This window comes from Mobula birostris, chromosome 20 (assembly GCF_030028105.1).
Source record: "Mobula birostris isolate sMobBir1 chromosome 20, sMobBir1.hap1, whole genome shotgun sequence".
Taxonomy (NCBI): Eukaryota; Metazoa; Chordata; class Chondrichthyes; order Myliobatiformes; family Myliobatidae; genus Mobula; species Mobula birostris.
This window is the reverse complement of record NC_092389.1, coordinates 34,920,116-34,936,427: the sequence shown is the minus strand read 5'-3', so window position 1 is coordinate 34,936,427 and position 16,312 is coordinate 34,920,116. Positions and strand designations below refer to the sequence as shown.

The 16,312-nt window shown below is 44.3% G+C and overlaps 1 protein-coding gene across 1 annotated transcript in view; it reads right to left on the bottom strand.

Annotated features, from left to right (window-relative positions):
- Nucleotides 1-2,744: 2,744 nt before the first annotated feature.
- LOC140185536 (homeobox protein BarH-like 2) overlaps nt 2,745-16,312 on the bottom strand; it is a 44,738-nt gene continuing 31,170 nt past the window's right edge. Inside the window, exon 4 of the mRNA XM_072238870.1 lies at nt 2,745-3,086. Within this exon, the coding sequence (XP_072094971.1) occupies nt 2,949-3,086 (138 nt within the window). The 3' untranslated portion in view covers nt 2,745-2,948. The remainder of the gene's footprint in view (nt 3,087-16,312) is intronic.

Here is a 16,312-nt window from a genome sequence, read left to right as displayed (position 1 = left end):
TTTTCCTGCTCAGTCACAGCTTCACTAGGCTGGTATCACAATATGTTTAGGTAGGACTGCTGCAGTTTTCCATACTATTATTGACGCTCATGCCTGACATCTGAATAGTCTGCAAATCCCAATGTTTTGAGTGGATATCATGAACATTTGGTTACCTTTTTCCAAAACTTTATAGATTCTGAAATTATTTCTGTGGATCGGAGGGTAGAAAATGTAACCCCACTGTTTAAGATAGAAAGGGAACTACCAATCATTTAGCTTCATCTCAGTCATAGCAATTATTGTGGTACCTCTTCTCATTGCTACCATCAGGGATGAAATACAGGAGCCTGAAGACCCACATTCAACATTTTAGAAACAGCTTCTTCCCCACCATCATCAGGTTTCTGAAAGGTCCATGAAACACTATTCCTCTTTTGCATTATTTATTTGTTTGTTTGTTTTTATTGTTTTTTTTGTCTTGCACTGTACTATTACCAAAAAGCAACAAATTTCAGGACATATATCAATGATAATAAACCTGATTCTGATTTTGAAAGACATGGTAACACAACACATTGAAAAGAAAGGGACTGAGCGGGAACTCTCTAGGATGTAACTAACAGCAGAGGAGGAAACAGTGAATCATGATACCTTGATGCGATTCCGCACAACACTGATAAGAATGCATTTACTGATGTGGATTGAGGATTATTGGATAAGAAGGAAAGAATGGGAATAAATATGTGGCTCTTGGGTTACCCAGCTGTAAACAGTAGGCATTGCAGACACCAGTACTTAGGCCCCAGATACTTACAATAACTTCACCATGGACAGTCCCAAATCCAGCTGTGAAATGAGGAGTGTTGGGCATGGAGCTAGCAACCCCATCCCATAAAAACCCAGAGCTACAGAAACACCAACTGAAGTTCCAAAGATCTCATCCCTGGGCAAGGAAGGACCTTCGCCTAGAAAACGTTGGAAGCCACAGGACCGATCAATCTTCAGCCCAGGACAGAGGACTCAAGCAGGCTGCTGTCAGAAACCTATGCCTCAGCAAAAGGATGATGGGCTTAAGAAGAAAAACAATCTATGTTAACTAGTTTCTAGGGGTACCAAATTTCATATTTCTGAGTTTGCCAACAATACCGAAAGAGGTAGGATTGTGAATAGTGAATAGAATATGAAGAAGTTTCAGAGATATGAACCAGTGGAGATAGAAGGAATATATGGATAATATTGGACAACATGGATAATAATAGAAGAGATAGATCGATAATGTTGAACAAAAATGTGAAGTTATACACTTTGGTGTACAAACCAACAAAAGTAGTTTGTAAGGAGACACAAGAGATTCTGCAGATTCTGGAAGTCTCTAGCAATCAGTCCTGATGAAAGATATTGACCTAAGACAGACTGTTCATTTCCCTGTATAGATGCTGGCTGCTGAGTTCCTTCAGCATTTTGTGTGCTTTGCTCAAAGTGGTTTTTAAAATGATGGTTAATATAGATGTCCAAAGGGACGTGGGTGAACTTATGCACATTTCACTGAAAGGTAGTGAAGCAAGTAGGAGTGTAAATGGTACATTACCAAAGGGTTTGACTACAGGGGTAGAGATATCTTAATGCAATTATGGGATGAGATCACACCTGGAGGAACATGTACAGTTTTGGTCTTCTTAGTTTGAGAAGGACGTACTTGTCCAATGCAGCAAAATTTACTAGACTGTCTCCAGAGACGTTGGGTTTGGGATTTGAGGAGAGTGAATAGACCAGACCTGTATTGTCAAGAGTTTAGAAGAATGAGAGGAGAATGTCAAAGTTATGAGATTCCAATAGGTCTCAACAGGCTAGATACAGGGAGAACAATTCACCTGCATGTGAAGTCTAGAACCACAGGTCACCTCCAGAAAATAGAGGACCGAGATGAAGAGAAATTCCCACATACAGAGAATGGTGAACCTTTGCAATTCTCTAACGGAGCAAAACAGAGGTCATTAGATTTCTGGATATTAAAGGAATGGAAGGATATGGGGACAATGTGGGAAAATAGTGCTGAAGTAAAAGATTAGCCAGATACTCTTGCTCTTATTTGGTATATTCTTCTGCTCTTTATTTAAATTTAAGATTCTGGTTTTTGGATTGAAATAGGTCACCCTCCATCTTCATATAAAATTCTCCTATATTAAGATCCCTTCTAACTTTTTTTTACTTCATTCTATATCTGGAATATACTTATGCCATCGATTTTCTCACCTTGTAATTCAAGTGAAGTGCCTCCATTTTCACTCAGGACTGAGCTGTTCACATTCCTTCAACAGAACCTTCTTCTTGCTCATTGGTTATTACGCTGACCATGACATGAATCCTCCCCTCCCACTTCTCCAGCCCTGAGGAGATGTCCTTAACCCTGGCATCAAATACCTATCCTTCAGGATTCACAATGGTGACTGCAGGGAAAGGGATCTATCCCCTTTTACTCCTCAAATCCAAATGGCCCCAGGTACCACGCTGCTGTAGTCAGTTTTTCTTCATTCACACAGGCTGCAAGAACCTTGTTTGTTGGGCAAGGGCAGGAGCTGAGGCCCCACCTTCTCGATCCCCATACCATCACCACCCCTTGTCCCACCTCACTGAACATTTTTGAAAATGACATAAACTTAAGGTAAATATAGCAGAGATTGAATCAAATATGAAAGAACCAGTGACTGAAGAGATAAAATCAAGGCCAACTGAGATGGTGACTTTAGCAGAATAACACATAATACTTTATTTAAATTTCCCTTATACACAGAGAATTGGCTCCCAGCTCCCATTAAATTAATGTCATTATTTACATGCAGCTGCTGTAGTATGCAGATGCCAGGCTGACCCTACTGCACTCTCTGGCCTCCACTGGAACCAAAGGCAGTGTCCCACAGCATCAGGACAGAGTGAAGAATAAAAGAGCTTGTTGTGTTACTCATTTCTCAGGAAAGGCATGGCTCCAGTTCTTGTGCTAATCTAGCCTCCTTCTCTTCAGCCTCGATTTCCTCCGTTGTAGGGATGGAGTTTTTCTTTGGCCTCCCCTTGGGCTTGGTTGGAGCCTCTTGGCCTCCTTTCAGTACCTGCATTGAAGAAATGGGTTTAAGCAACTGGCAAGTGATGATTGTTGAATAAGGACATGCGGGGAGATCCAAAACCCATCTAAACACCCTTTAGGCTGAAAATCCACAGCACAGGGAAGCAAGCAGACAAGGTGGATCACACATGGTCTGTTCATCTGCATTCAGATGGACACAATATCTATATTACTTCCTGATAATCGGTGCCACTTGCTCTGCTCCAGGCAATGGTGCCAAAGATCACCCTGAAAGAGAACCGGTGACTTTTAAATGCTGAAGGAAGTGTGGATAGAATAATTTGAGAGAAAATGGCTGACAGGATTGAGGAGATATCGAGCTGCCTTGTCAGTGATGGAGTGAGGGGAACTCTCCAGGCACTCATCCCACTAATAACAGAAATTCTGCTGGACACTGCAGCACAGATATGGCTGTACTGACAGTAAGTTCAATGACTTGTTCAGATGAGAAGACTCCACATAGAATTGTACAGCATGGAAACGAGCCCTCTCAGTCCATCTCGTCCACCTCAGCCATGACGTCTACCTACACTAAGCTAATAGGCCTGCATTAAACCCTTATCCCCATAATTTTCCCATCCACATTCCTGCTCAATCACCTTTTCAATGTCATAATTGTATCTGCCTCCACCACCTCCTCTGTCAGCTCATTCCAGATATTCACCACCTGCCCCCTCAGATCTCCAGTTTTCTCCCCTCTCACCTTATACCTGTGGCCTCTAGCTCTCGACCCACCAGCGTTGGGAAAAAGACACTATTGACCCAATCTATGCCCCTCATTAACATTTATAAGGTCCTTCCCTCAGTCTCCTATGTTCCAGTGAGAATAAGCCCAGTTTACCCGACCTCTCTGCATAACGAGAGACCTCCATCACAGGGACACATCATCTCCCCTGTCACCATGCAGCACTCACAAGAGCCACCATGAACACTTGCCTTTCTCGTGACTCATGGCACTACACATCACCCCCTCAATCCCACGCATCACTGACTGACATCTCTCATCTCACCCACAGCTATCCCACCAGGAGAGGCCCTCCAACACCACTCTGTCAGCGGGAAGGTCACTATAGAGGAACACAGGCCATTGCTGAAAGTGAAGTGGAAGATCACTCCCTTTAGATCTTTCAAGGAGGCTGTTCCTGCTGTTGTGGGTTAGAATTGAGCTGAAGCCATTGTAACTATCAGACAGGAGGAGACCTTCCCCGAGGCTGAGAATAAAGTAGAATGTAGGTTTCTAGAGGTGTTCAGTGCAGCGCTTGTTGGCAGAGAGGGAACACCGAAGGCAGGACAGACAACCAAGTAAATAATGAAGGAATTTTCCAAGGATGTCTAACCAATGTTCAGTTCTAAATATTCATGGAGAGGGCCTTGAGTGCTGAGAAGGGCAGAAGAAATAGAGGAGTGAAATGGTGTCTTCAATAATCCCATCGCAGACCGGTGCAGCATGGGGAAGAATTTACGATGGATTCAGAAGAACTTTATTAATGCATTTCCAATCCAAAAGGAAGAAGGGTTTGCTAGATTTCATTCTAAAATATAAGCTGAAACAGTGGGGCGATACTGAGGGAAGAGTGGGCTTGATTTATTTCTCCCACTCCAACTCTTGAGAATCAATCTGGTGAGCCTTTGCCACACTCAATTCATTTCAACTATATCCCTTCTCAGATATGGAGTCCAGATCTGTACAACTGGAGCAATGTTTCTATTCTTGCACCAGAGGCCATCATATTAGTTTGCCTTCCACCATGAGCTAATTAGAGTTATGGAGTCATAGAATAATGCAGTATCAATACAGGCCCTTCAGCCCATTGACTTCATGTCAACCACATTGCTGGTCACAGTATGTTAAACTCAGCAAGTTCCAAAATTGTAAGTGTGTTGTCCCATTCCCCCTGTCCCCTTTACAACAGGTTGCCTCCTCCAAGACCCTCCGGATTGTTCCGCCATCAATATCAATGTCACTGCCGTGGGTCATAGTGCCCAGGACCTGAATTCTGCTCCAGAGGCTCCTTTCACTACAGTGTGAGGGCTATCTGCTCACCCCAGGGACACCAAGCTCACATGTCACCATGGTGCATAGTCAGTGCTCCCAGAGGTGTGAGTGGGACAATCCCAGGTCACTGCCAGATGCCAGACAGTCACCATCCAGGTGGGTGCAAAAAAGGCCGAGTCCCATCCAGTCCCAGCACAGGCAGGGCAGAGGCCAGATAGTCATTGATCTCCCAATGACCCACCATAGTGTCCAGTAGGACCTTCACCATCCAATGGCCTGTGAGGGCGTCTCTGGTCCTGGTTCGGCCAGACACCTGGCTTCAGATCAAGGGAGAGCAGACAGCCCCCCAGTCCAGATTAGACTGTCCTGCCCCCTGGGCTCAGGCTCTCTACCCACCCTCAGCCTGTGCTCCCCCGGGCTCAGTCCCACTCTCCACTCCTTAGCCTCTCCCCCCCCTTGGGCTCAGCCCTCTACCCACCCCCTGGTCTGGATACCGATGTCCGCAGCAAGCTCTGCCCATGTTCCGGGTACTAGTGACCACACCCTGTTGCTCAGTAACCCGGGAGGAGTGGCCGCTCTCCTCCACCCACCAACTCCGAGCTCACTCTGGCCATGTGAGTGCCCCACCGAGTGGGCATGAGCCTCCCAGAACCCAGCAACGTGTCACCAGTAGCTTTGGTGCCATCCCCACCCACCCCTCTGACCCAGAAGGTCTGCAGGATAGCGCAGACAGATCTGGATGGTGGGTTCCGCTTCCGGATGGTCCCAGATAGGTTTCAAATGCAGAGTTGAGTTGGAAAGCTTTATTCCCCTCTGGACTGGACTCCAGGAGACACCTTCCACTGCCTCACATTTCCTTTCAAGAACCAGGAGCTAATGCGAGGGGAACAATACCAACAGAGCGTGTGGGCCTGGCTCAGAGGTCCATGCACAAGGGGCCCATTCATTGGTCAATGTGCCAGCAGGGATACTGGGGTGAAGGGACAAGGGGTGACAAGAACTGCCTGGTGACATTGTGATTTCCAGCCAGCAGATGCCCTCTCCCTAATCACTGCCAATCCCAGGATTTCCTGAGACACTTCGGGTGGAGAGAGCACTGCAGCAACACGTAATCCGGTGTGAGTATTCTGTTTATTTAATCTGTTCAATGGGGCATCAGGAGCATGGCTGATTTCTCACCTCAGCACCACTTTCCTGCATGATCCCCAACCCCGATTCCCTTAACATCCAGGAATCCACTAATTACAGTGCTGAATGAACTGAGTGACTGACTACACAGCCACCAGGATAGAAAAATCAACCACTCCCCACCCTCTGAATGAAGATATCTCTCCTCTTCTCTGTCCTAAATGTTCTGAAATTGTGGCCCTTGGTCCGAGTCTCCTCAGTCAGAGAACGCATGTTCCCTGCATCTACAGTAGTCTGAAGAGTTCTTTAACAATTCTGAAATAAAGGCATAAAATATCAGAAACACTCAGCGGGTTTGCATTTGTGGAAAGAGAAGCCTGTGTTGGTGTTTCAGGGCAAAGAAGCCTCATTAGAACTTGGAGAAAGGAAACCGGGTAATTTTAAAGTTTTAAAAAGATTGAAGGTCAGAGGGGAAAGCTCTGACATAGTGAGGCCAGGAAAATTCTCCTCTGCTTCTTCTAAACTCTAGAGAGTACACTCCCATGCTACTCAATCTCTCTACATGTGACAAAGCCACCATCCCTCAAACCAGTCTGGCTGTATCTTCGTTGGACTGTCTCTAGGGCAACTACATCCTTTCTCAGGCAAAGACACTGCTGGAACTGTACTGGATACGTCAAATGTAGTCTCACTATACAGAAACAGGCCCTTCAGTCTTGCCAACTTTTTTGCTCATCTACACTACTCCCTTGTGCCCACACTGGGTCTCTATCTGCCTTTCTCATAAACGTAGGAACCTCCTCTGGCTATGAGTTCTATCATGTCTAAGGATTCTGTGAGGCAACATCATTGGTATGAGTTTGTATCAGTCACTCTCTGTGTAAAACACATTCCCTTCAAATCTCCTTTAAAACTCCTTTCTCTCACCTGTGTGGCCACTTTCAGAGAATTTGAATATCAATGGCCCACTCACTGTTCATCAACGTCCCTTAGTGCCCTACCATTTTCCACCTGATCTACAGTATATCTTGTAGCCTTAGACAATGTTCTTCACTATCCACAGCATCCCCAATTTTTGTGTCATCTGTACATTTACTTCTTCACTTCACATCCAAGTCGATATATTTTCAGAAACAACAATGGTTGCAGCACCGATCCGTAGAGTTTATGGAGTCGGGTTCTGAGATTTGAATCTATTTATACTGGATGAAAAAAAAATCTGATATCTTCAAAATCATAATGAACAAAGATTATACTGTAATCATGGATGAGTGAGCATGAAAAAATAAATGATGTACATTTTAAGAAAAAGTTTAGGAGCACCTCTAGTTAATTTAGAGCATAGAACATAGAAACATGAAAACCTACAGCACAATACAGGCCCTTCGGCCCACAATACTATGCCGAACATGTATTTACTTTAGAAATTTCCTAGGGTTACCCATAGCCCTCTATTTTTCTGAGCTCCATGTACCTATCCAAGAGTCTCTTAAAAGACCCTATCGTATCCGCTTCCACCACCGTCACCGGCAGCCCATTCCAGGCACTCACCACTCTCTGCGTAAAAAAATTGTTCTCCTCAAATTACTGTGGTGCCTTTGAGACAGAGGAAATATGAATCCAACAAGTAAACAAAATCAAAGTTTAACACGTTCCAGCATAATTAATTTGTTGAAGTTATGATTTATTGTTACTCAGTAACTTGTATCTTCTTGCTTCTTAAGAAAACAGCAATTGCAACGAATTCCAGTCAGCAATTTGTCATGGAACGTTACAACTGAACTTGTTGCCTTTTCTCTTAGACTCAGAGAATCGTACTTCACAGAAACGCACTACCCAGCTTATCAATGCTGACTATAATGCCGATCTTCATTGATCCCATTCGCCTGCATTAGGTTCATAACCCTCTGCACCTTTCCTATCCAAACACAGTGCAGAGGGATGAATGTTGTACTTGTATCTGCCCTAAGCTGCCTCCTCCTCTTCCCACCACCATCTGTGGAAAATTTACTCCCTCAGATCTCCTTGAATGTCTCCCTTCTCACCTTAAGACGTAATCCTCTAGCTCTAGGTTTGACTGTTCCCTTCCTAATTTTATAACCTCCACAGTCTCCTTCATTCCAGTGAGAATAAACCCAGTGTATCCAATCCCTCTTCATAACTACAGCCCTCCATTCCAGGCAGGTATTATCCTGGTGAATCACTTCTGCTCTCTGTTGGTATCACAATATTCATAAATGAGTCAGACATACACGGCCAGCACTTGCCAGTCTCCACCCAACTAGCAAGAATCACTTGCCACTCATTCCCAACTCATCACCGGCAGCCTATTTAAACCCAGCTCTCATCCACAGTCTTTCGTTCACTCGTATGAACCATCCAGCTCCAACCAGTTGCTCCTGGCCTTCAGTCACCTTGTTGCATGTGAGTTCAGTATCTGTACTCTCTTGATGTGTGGCTTGCTATTTTGTAGTTGATTATTAAAGCTATTGCTCACCACTAAATCATCTCCCCTGCTCTGCTTTTGGGTCAAGCCTCCTCTACATTTCCTAACAAAATGTGGTTTATCCATTGTTTGGTACTGTTACAACATGATGTCTTAACTCTTATACTCTATGCCCAGCATATCAAGTCAAGCATACTACTCTATCCACCTACGTTGTTACTTTCAGGAAGCAGTGGCTGGTTGCCCAAAGTCCCTCTGTACATCAGCACTCCTAAGGCCCTACCAGAATAGAATTTTGTTCATATTTACATACATTCAGAAGCAATGAGAGCAAGTGTTTTATGACTGAGTGCAGTGGAAATATCTCAGGCTGCATTGTGCATTCTGACCTTTCACTGTCCCCAGCCACTACAGTGCAATTAGTTCCTGCTGGAATGTTAACAATGAAGAGCAGACTGTTTTAACTAATCAGGTTCCTAATTTGTCAAGGCATTGTGAGGCCTGCCTTGGATCTTCTCTGGGTTCCCTGTTTCTCAGCTCAGTCTAGGGGAGGGTGATTGCAATATTGGATGGATGCAGGCTCTTCAGCCCAACCAGTCTCTGCTGTCCTCCACCCAGCTCATCTGAACTTCTTGTGTTTGCCCCATATCCTTTGAAGCACCGCCCCTTCATGTACCTTTCCAAGGGCTTCTTAAACCATACTGTTGTATCTTCCTCTGGCAGCTCACCACCCTCTGCTGAAAAAGTTGCCCCTCAAGTCCCTTCTAAATCTTACTCCTCTCACCCTGTATCCATTGACTCTATTTGGACTCCCCTACCCTGGGGAAAAGACTGTTACCATCTGCCTTATCTATACCTTTCATAATCTTTTAACACTTCTATAAGGTTGCCCCTCATTTACTTGCGCTCTGAGGAATAAAGACCTAGCCTGAGCAGGTTCCCCCTCTAACTCAGGCCCTCTAGGTCCGGCAACAACCTCGTAAATCTTTGTACTCTTTTCAGATTAACCACACGTTTCCAAAAACTGTATATAGTATTCCAAGGCTTATACAATTGCAACATAATATCCCAACTCCTTTACTCAATGCCTTGATTGATGAAGGACAGTGTGGAAAGTGCCTTCTTCACCACCCTGACTACCTGTGAGCCCATTTTCAATGAACTCTGCATTGTACTCCTAAGTCCTTCTGTTTTCCCTTACAGTCCCTGGGTCCTACCTTCATAGTATAAGTCCTAATTTGGTTTAACTTTCCAAAATGCAAGCCTTCACTATTATCTGTATTGAAATTGATTTGCCACCCCTCGACCTAATTCCCTAATTGATCAAGATCCCCGTCCCCCCCCATACTCTACAATAACCTTTCACACTATCAACAACACCACTGAGTAGCATGTCACCTGCAAATTCTTAGTCACCTTATCGACCTGTTCTGCTACCTTAAGGAATCCTTGGACGTCTACACCAAAGTCACACTGCTCCATGACACAGCCCTAGCATTTATTATGTATACCCTATCCACATTGTGGGCACGTGGCCAAGTGGTTAAGGCATTGGACTAGCGACCTGAAGGTCGTGAGTTCGAGCCCCAGCCGAGGAAACGTGTTGTGTCCTTGAGCAAGGCACTTAACCACACATTGCTCTGCAATGACACTGGTGCCAAGCTGTATGGGTCCTAATGCCCTTCCCTTGGACAACATTGGTGTCATGGAGAGGGGAGACTTGCAGCATGGGCAACTGCCGGTCTTCCATACAACCTTGCCCAGGCCTGCACCCTGGAAAGTGAAGACTTTCCAGGTGCAGATCCATGGTCGCACAAGACTAACGGATGATCCACATTAGTCCTACAAGAATGTGTCACTTCATATTTTCAGGGTTAAATTCTATTTTCCTTTTCTCTGCTCACGTTTCCAATTCATCACTACTGTTCTGTACCCTAAGACTACTTTCCTCACTGTCTAGAACACAACCAACTTTTATATTATTTGGAAACTTATTAATCATATTTCCTGAATTCACATCCATATAAGAACAGCAGGGGTCCCAGCACTGATCCCTATGGTACATCACTGGTCACAGGCTTTCAATCACAAAAAAGCCCTCAATGCCATCCCCCTGTCTACAAGCCAATTGCAAATCATGGTGGTGTTTGTCGTATTTGATGATGACAGGAAACCTGTGCAGGAGAGTATTCAAAGTGGAAAAGCCATTGCACTGGAGCAGGTCCACTCTTTCGACCTCAGAAGTCCGGGTCCAGTGGTACAAACAAATATCAGCAACTGAGGTCTACCTTGGTTGCAGTAGAAGACCATGACATCTTTTTTGACTTGTCATGCTGTTCGCTCTCCACAGAGTGTTACAAAACCACCTTCCTGGCCACTGGATCTCACTGTAGATATCATCCACCCGGTCCGCTGGAGTTGACTTCACACGCTAGGACAGGCGTGTCCCTATCTCACTGGAGTATGAGGCCACCGGCTACCCTCACCTGGTTTATCCTGCCTGTTGAAGCAGTGTATCATGGTGTGGCTGTTTGTTGCATGCAAAAGCTAGTTGGATCCACAGGTGAGAGCTGAATGACCCGGTGGGGACCAAAGGTGAGTGAGCTGCCCCAAAATGGACATGACAAGCCCCTTCACCAGAGGCGCTACCCCTCCCTGGACACCACATACAACCAATTTCAAATACGATTTGTAAAATAGTTCTGGATTCCATGGGCTCCATTTTTTTTGGTCTATTCCCCCATGTGTGACCTTGACAAAGGCATTACTGTCATTCACATGGATTACATCACCTGGACAACACCAAAACATACATAAGGTTGCTGCTGTTTATTGATTATAGCTTGGCGTTCGACATCATTATCTCCTCACTACTGATCAATAAGCTTCAAAACATAGACCTCTGTACTCCTCTCTGAAACTAGATCCTCAACGTCCTTATTGGGAGACCACAGTCAATGCGGATCAGGAATAACATCTACCCTTCACTGACTATCAACAATGGTGCACCTCAGATATATGAGCTTAGCCCATGGCTCTACTCTCTCTACACTTATGACTGTGTGGCTAGGCACTGCACAAATGCCATCTGTAAATTAATCAATGACACAACCATTGATGGCAGAATATCAGATGGTGACGAAGAGGCGTACAGGAGTGAGGTAGATTGGGTGGTTGAGTGGTGTTGCAAACAGTAATCTTACACTCAACATCAGTAAGACCAAGGAACTGATTGTGGACTTCAAGAAGGGGAAGTTGGGAGAACACAAACCAGTCCTCGTTGAGAGGTCAGCAGTGGGAAAGGTGAGCAGCTTCAAGTTCATGGGTGTCGACATCTCAGGGATCTATCCTGGGCCCAATATATTGATGTAATAATGAAGAAGGCATGCTAGCAGCTGAACTTCAGTGGGAGTTCGATCACATTTAGTCTGTCACCAAAATTTCTTTAGAATCAAAATTTCTATTGCATCACAGCCTGGGATGGAGGCTATAATGTTCAGGATTGCAAGAGGTTGTAGAGGGTTGTAGACTTATCCACTTACATCATGGCCAGACATTCCCCATCATCAAGGACATTTTCAAGCGGTGGTGCCTTAAGAAGATGGCATCCATCATTAAGCACCTTCACCATCGGGGACCTGCCCTCATCATATTACTACCATCAGGAAGGAGGTACAGGACCCACATTCAATGTTTGAAGAACAGCTTCTTTGCCTTCACCATCAGATTTCTGAATGGTCCATGAATCCATGACCACCACCTTGTTTTTTGTCTTTTGCATAATTTATTTATTTTGTAAGTCATCGTAATTTTTATGTCTTGTACAGTACAGGTGCCTCAAAGCAACTAATTTCATGACGTGTCAGTGATAATAGACCTGATTCTGATTCTGATCAACCACATTCTCCTTTACGAAAGCACGTAGTCCCCTTCACAAAGGTATGGTGACTTTTCCTGTGGAATTCCTGCCTCTCCAACTGCAACTTAACTGCCTTTTAACATATTTACCAGAAATTTTCCACCATTGATATTAGACTCAGTGGCTGTAACTGCCTGTCTTCTCCCTGCTGCACTCGAACAAAAGCCTGGGGCTTGGTGCTCAAAACAGAAAAGCAGAATATTCTTTGCAGCGGGACTGAGTGATGTTAATGTTCAAAGAGAAGAGGTATGTTTGTATACAAGTCACTGAAAGTCAACAAGTGATTAGGACGTCAAAGGGTACATTATCAACTAAGACAAGAGGATTTGATTACAGGAGTAAGTAAGGGAAATTTACTGCAGGTATACAGGCCATTGGCGACACTGCACTGAGAATACTGAGTCGAGTTTTAATTGCTTTGCCTAAGGAAGGTTGTGCTGCAATTAGTGCTGCTCCCCCACAGCTCCAGGAACACACGGTTGATCCTAATCTCTGTCTTTGTGGAGTTTGCACATTCTGAATGTGATGTGATGGCACCTGGTAGGTTAATTAAGTAGAGGAGAGTTGAGAGGTATGTGAGAGAGAATAAATTAAATAGTGTAGACATCAGGTATCTTTTCCCTTGGGTTGAAATGTTTAATACCAGAAGGCATGGAGTTAAGGTGAGAGGGGGTAAGACTATAAGACCATAAAATATAGGAGCAAAATTAGGCCCATTGAGTCTGCTCCATTTTATCATGGCTGATCCATTTTCCCTCTCAACCCCATTCTCCTGCCTTCTCCCCGTAACCTTTCATGCCATAACTAATCAAGGACATATCAACCTTCACCTTAAATACAGCCAACAACCTGGCCTCCACAGCCAACTATGGCAGTGAATTCACAGATTCAACAGCCTCTGGCCAAAGAAATCCCCCCTCATCTCCATTCTAAATGGATATCCCTCTCTTCTGAGGCTGTGCCCTCTGCTTGTAGAGTCCTCCACTATAGGAAACATCCTCTCCTCATTCACTCTATCCAGGCCTTTCAACATCCAATAGGTTGCAATAAGATCTCCCCCTCATTCTTCTAAATTCCAGAAATAAAGGCACAGAGCCATCAATCACAGCTCATATGATAACCCTTTCATTCCTGGAATCATCCTCATGAACCTCCTCTGAACCCTCTCCAATGTCAGCACATGGTTTCTAAGATAAGGGTCCCAAAGCTGTTCACAATACTCCAAGTGTATTCCAGTGCTTTATAGGCATCCGTTAGTCTCATGAGACCATGGATATGTGCTTTGGAAAGTTTTCAGGGCGCAGGCCTGGGCAAGGTTGAATGGAAGACCAGCAGTTGCCCATGCTACAAGTCTCCCCTCTCCACTCCACCGATGTTGTCCAAGGGAAGGGCATTAGGACCCATACAGTTTGGCACCGGTGTCGTCGCAGAGCAATGTGTGGTTAAGTGCCTTGCTCAAGGACACAACACGCTGCCTCAGCCTAGGCTCAAACTAGTGACCTTCAAATCACTAGACGAACGCCTTAAACTCTTGGCCACGCGCCAACACTTTATAAAGTCTTAACATTACATCCTTGGTTTTATATTCTAGTCCTCTCGAAATGAATGCTAATATTGCATTTGCCTTCCTCACCACTGACTCAAACTGCAAGTTAACCTTCAGGGAGTCCTGCACAAGGACTCCCAAGAAACCTTTGCACCTCAATTTTTTTTAATTTTCTGCCCGTTTGGAAAATAGTCTGTGATTTTATTCCTTCTACCAAAGTGCATGACCACACACTTCCCGGCACTGTATTCCATCTGCCACTTCTTTGCCCATTCTCCAATTCTGTCTAAGTTCTTCTTCAGCCTCCCTGCTTCCTCAACACCACCTGCCTATCCACCTACCTTCATATTATTCACAAATTTGGCCATAATGCCATCAATTCCATCATCCAAGTCATAGACATATAACATAAAAAGAAGCGGTCCCAACACAGACCCCCGCAGAACACTAATAGTCACCAGCAGCCAACCACAGAAGGCTCCCTTAATTCCCATTCTTTGCCTCCTGCCAATTAGCCAATCCTTTATCTATGTTAGTGTCTTTTCTGTAATACCATGGCCTCATGTGTGGCACCTTGTCAAAAGCCTTTTGAAAATCTAAGCACACAATATCCACCGATTCCCCTTTGTCTATCCTTGTTACTTCCTCAAAGAATTCCAACAGATTTGTCAGGCAAAATCTTCTCTTAAAGAAACCATGCTGACTTTGGCCTATTTTATCATGTGCTTCCAAATATCCTGAAACCTCATCCTTAATAATTGATTCCAACATCTTTCCAACCACTGAGGTCAGACTAACTCCCCTATAATTTCCTTTCTTCTGCCTCTCTCCCTTTTTGAAGAGTGGAGTGACACTTGCAATTTTCCAGTCCTCCAGAGCCATTCCAGAATCTAGTGATTCTTGAAAGATCATTAATAATGTCTCCACGATCTCTTCAGCCACCTCCTTCAGAACCCTGGGGTGTACACCATCTGGTCCAGGTGATTTATCTTCCTTCAGACCTTTCATCTTCCCAAGCACCTTCTCCCTTGTAACATTAACTTCACTCACTTCTGCCCCCGACACTCTTAAGTTTGTGGCAAACTACTAGTGTTTTCCATAGTGAAGACGAATGCAAAATACTTATTTAGTTTGCCATTTCCTTGTCCCCCATTACTAACTCTCTGGCATTATTTTCCAGTGGTCTGATACCTATTCTTATTGCTTTTTTAATCTTTATATATCTGAAAATACTTCTGGTATCCTCTTTGATATTATTGGCTAGCTTAGCTTCATATTTCATCTTTTCCCTCTTTATGGCTTTTTTTTGTTTCCTTCTGTTGATTTTTAGAAGCTTCCCAATCCTCTAACTTCCTACTAATTTTTGCTCTATTATATGCCCTCTCTTTGGCTTTCATGTTGTTTTTGACTTCCCTTGTCAGCCACAATTGAATCATTCTGTCTTTGGAACACTTCTTCTTTGGTGTGTATCTACCCTGCACCTTCCGAATAGCTCCCAGAAACTTCAGCTATTGCTGCTCTGCTGTCACCCCTGCTGGTGTCCCCTTCCAATCAGCTCCTCTTTCATGCCTCTAAAATTTACTTCGCTCCACTGTAATACTGATACATGTGACTTTAGCTTTTCCCCCTCAAATTGCAGGATGAAGTCTATCATTTCACTGCCTCCTAAGGGTTCCTTTGTCTTATGCTCCTTAATCAAATCTGGCTCATTACACAGCACCCAGTTTAGAATTGCCTTTCCCCTTGTGGGCTCAATCACAAGCTGCTCTAAAAAGCCATCTCGTAGGCATTCTCCAAATTCTCTCCCTTGGAATCCTGCACTAATCTGATTTTCCCAATCTACCTGCGTATTGAAATCCTCCATGGCTATCGTAACAATCCTCTTTTAACATACCTATTCCATCTCCCATTGTAATTTATATCCCACATCCTGGCTACTGTTGGAGCCTGTATGTAACTACCATCAAGGTCTTCTTACCCTTGCATTTTCTTAACTCTACCCATAAGGATGCTACATCTTCTGATCCTATGTCACCTCTTTCTAAGGATTTGATTTCATTTTTTACCAACAAAGCCACCCTAGCCTCACTGTCTGCCTGCCTGTTCCTTCGATACAAGGAGGTATCCTTGGAGTTAAGCTCCCAGCTATGATCTTCTTTCAGCCACGACTCAGTGAT